The 2590-nt window shown below is 52.9% G+C and overlaps 1 protein-coding gene across 1 annotated transcript in view; it reads left to right on the top strand.

Annotated features, from left to right (window-relative positions):
- Positions 1-2218: 2218 nt before the first annotated feature.
- The window catches only part of LOC149482570 (uncharacterized), a 1858-nt gene continuing 1486 nt past the window's right edge, over positions 2219-2590 (top strand). Inside the window, exon 1 of the mRNA XM_089704200.1 lies at positions 2219-2590. This exon is cut by the window's right edge and continues 1486 nt beyond it. Within this exon, the coding sequence (XP_089560326.1) occupies positions 2300-2590 (291 nt within the window). The 5' untranslated portion in view covers positions 2219-2299.

Here is a 2590-nt window from a genome sequence, read left to right as displayed (position 1 = left end):
AGGTGGGATGCTCTGGCCAGATCGGCGGTAGCGTATTGCTAAGGTTGCCCAAGGTGAGTCCTTCCAGTACCGAATGCTGCAGGCCAATCTCCAGCGGAGCCAAATCGCCACACGGGAGCTACTGCTCGAAGCCACCAAGCGTAAGGCATGCGTAGCATTGCTGCAAGAGCCCTACGTTGGTGGGGCGAAAAGTATGAGGACATACAATGGAGTGAGGATCTTCCAGAGTGAAGGGGAAGGGGGTGGAGCAGTAAAGGCGTGTATTGTAGTACTCGACGACACACTGGATGTCGAACTACATACACGCCTTAGCAGTAACAACATCGTTGTGGCCACTCTCAGAACCAAAGCCTGGGAGATGATTGTAGTGTCCTTCTACTTCGAGCCCGATAAACCAGTGGGGCTCTACCTGGACCATCTTAGGCGGATAGGGAGAGAGCTGGGTATCCATAGGATGGTCCTGGGAGGCGATGCGAACGCAAAAAGCCCGTGGTGGGGTGGCGAAGTGGAAGACTCGCGAGGAAGAGATGTGTCTGCTGTACTGGAAGAAATGGGAATGCACATACTCAACACCGGGGACATCCCTACGTTCGATACCATCAGAGGTGGGAAAAGGTACTCTAGCTACGTGGATGTGACAGCGTGCTCCGACGATCTGCTGAACCGAGTGGACAACTGGAGGGTTGAGGAGAGTCTCACGAGCTCGGACCACAACGGCATATCCTTCGGCATCAGACAACATAAATCCACAGGCACGAACATAATACGAACTACACGCATATTTAACACACACAAGGCAAACTGGACTCAGTTTCATGAGAAAATGACCCAGCTGATGTCGGACAGACAATTAACTACACAAGACATAGACACAATACACAGCACACAACAAATAGATGACGCAATAGACAGATACACTGAAGCAATCACACAGACATGCAGAGACACAATGCCGACCAAAAAACACACACAGAAATTCACCCTGTCGTGGTGGAATGATGAGCTCGCGCAGATGAAGAAGCAGGTGGCCACGAGGAGACGCAGGATCCGAAACGCAGCACCTGATCGCAGAGACCGCGTGGTTGGATTGTACCTGGAAGAAAGAGAGATGTATGAAAAGGCAGTGAAAGAAGCGCAAGAGAAGAGTTGGAAGGAGTTTTGCCGGAAACAGGATAGGGAGGGGGTCTGGGAGGGCATCTACAGGGTGCTTAATAGAGCCACAGGGAGAGAGGAGGATCTGCCCCTTTCGAGGGGCGGTGAGACCCTCGATGCCCGGAGCTCGGCAGAACTGTTGGCGGAGACCTTCTACCCCGAGGACCAGGAAAGTGGTGAAAGTGGGGGACATCGTCGGGTGCGCAGGTGTGCGGAGTCCTTGGACACCGAACCACCGGCGGGCCCGGATGACCCTCCTTTCATCATGGAGGAGTTGAAGAGAGCCGTAAGGTCCTTCAACCCCAAGAAGGCCCCCGGGGCGGATGGCCTCACGGCCGACATCTGTCAGCACGCTGTGGATTGTAACCCGGGATGGTTCCTTGCCTTGCTCAACAGATGCCTCTCTGCCGCCTACTTCCCCGCACAGTGGAAGTGGGCGACCGTGGTTATACTGCGAAAGCCGGGCAGGGAATCATATCGGGTACCGAAAGCCTATCGACCGATCGGCCTCTTACCTGTTCTCGGCAAAATCTTCGAAAAGATGCTGGTCGGCCGACTCAGGTTTTACCTGTTGCCCAAAATAAGCCCCCACCAGTATGGCTTTATGCCACAGAGGAGCACCGAGGACGCCCTCTATAGACTAGTGAACCACATCAGAAATATGAGGGAGGAGAAGAAGATTTCTGTTGTGGTATCGCTGGACATAGAGGGAGCCTTCGACAGCGCCTGGTGGCCAGCCATAAAGGTGCGGTTGGCTGAAGTTGGGTGCCCGGGGAACGTGAGGCGGGTGATCAGCAGCTACCTGAGTGAAAGGGGAGTGAAAGTTAGATATGCGGGCGTGGAAGTGAGTAGGGGGACCAGCAAGGGGTGCGTGCAGGGATCCATAGGTGGACCAATCCTGTGGAACCTCTTGCTGGACCCTCTGCTATGGATGTTAGAGGAGATGGGAGTATTCTGTCAGGCGTTCGCCGACGACATTGTGTTGGTCTTTGAGGGTGATACGGCCCTTGAAATAGAAGGAAAAGCGAACCGTGTCCTAAATGTAATACACGAATGGGGTAAAGATAACAAATTAAATTTTGCACCACACAAAACTTGTGCCCTCCTTTCGACGAGGAGGTTAAAATATGACGTGCCACGGCTCGCTATGGGGAGTGTGGAAATTAAATATTTTTCACATATTAAAATACTGGGCCTTACAATTGACAGCGGCCTTACTTTCAACGCCCACGTCGGGACGGTATGCCAAAAGGCAATCGCCCGGTATAAACTCTTGGCTAGGGCAGCCAGAGTTGGTTGGGGACTTAGCCCAGATATTATTAGGACTATTTATGTAGCTGTTATCGAACCGACTATTATGTATGCATCGGCAGCGTGGGCACCCACCGTGGAAAAGATGGGGGTCCAAAAAAGGCTGAACACCGTGCAACGGGGTTTT

Source organism: Colias philodice, chromosome 15, assembly GCF_061535455.1.
Source record: "Colias philodice isolate Cphi_HAF_F1 chromosome 15, ilColPhil1 Martin Lab GWU primary, whole genome shotgun sequence".
Classification (NCBI taxonomy): Eukaryota; Metazoa; Arthropoda; class Insecta; order Lepidoptera; family Pieridae; genus Colias; species Colias philodice.
Note: the sequence above shows the minus strand (reverse complement) of the source record. Positions and strands in the feature narration are given on the sequence as shown.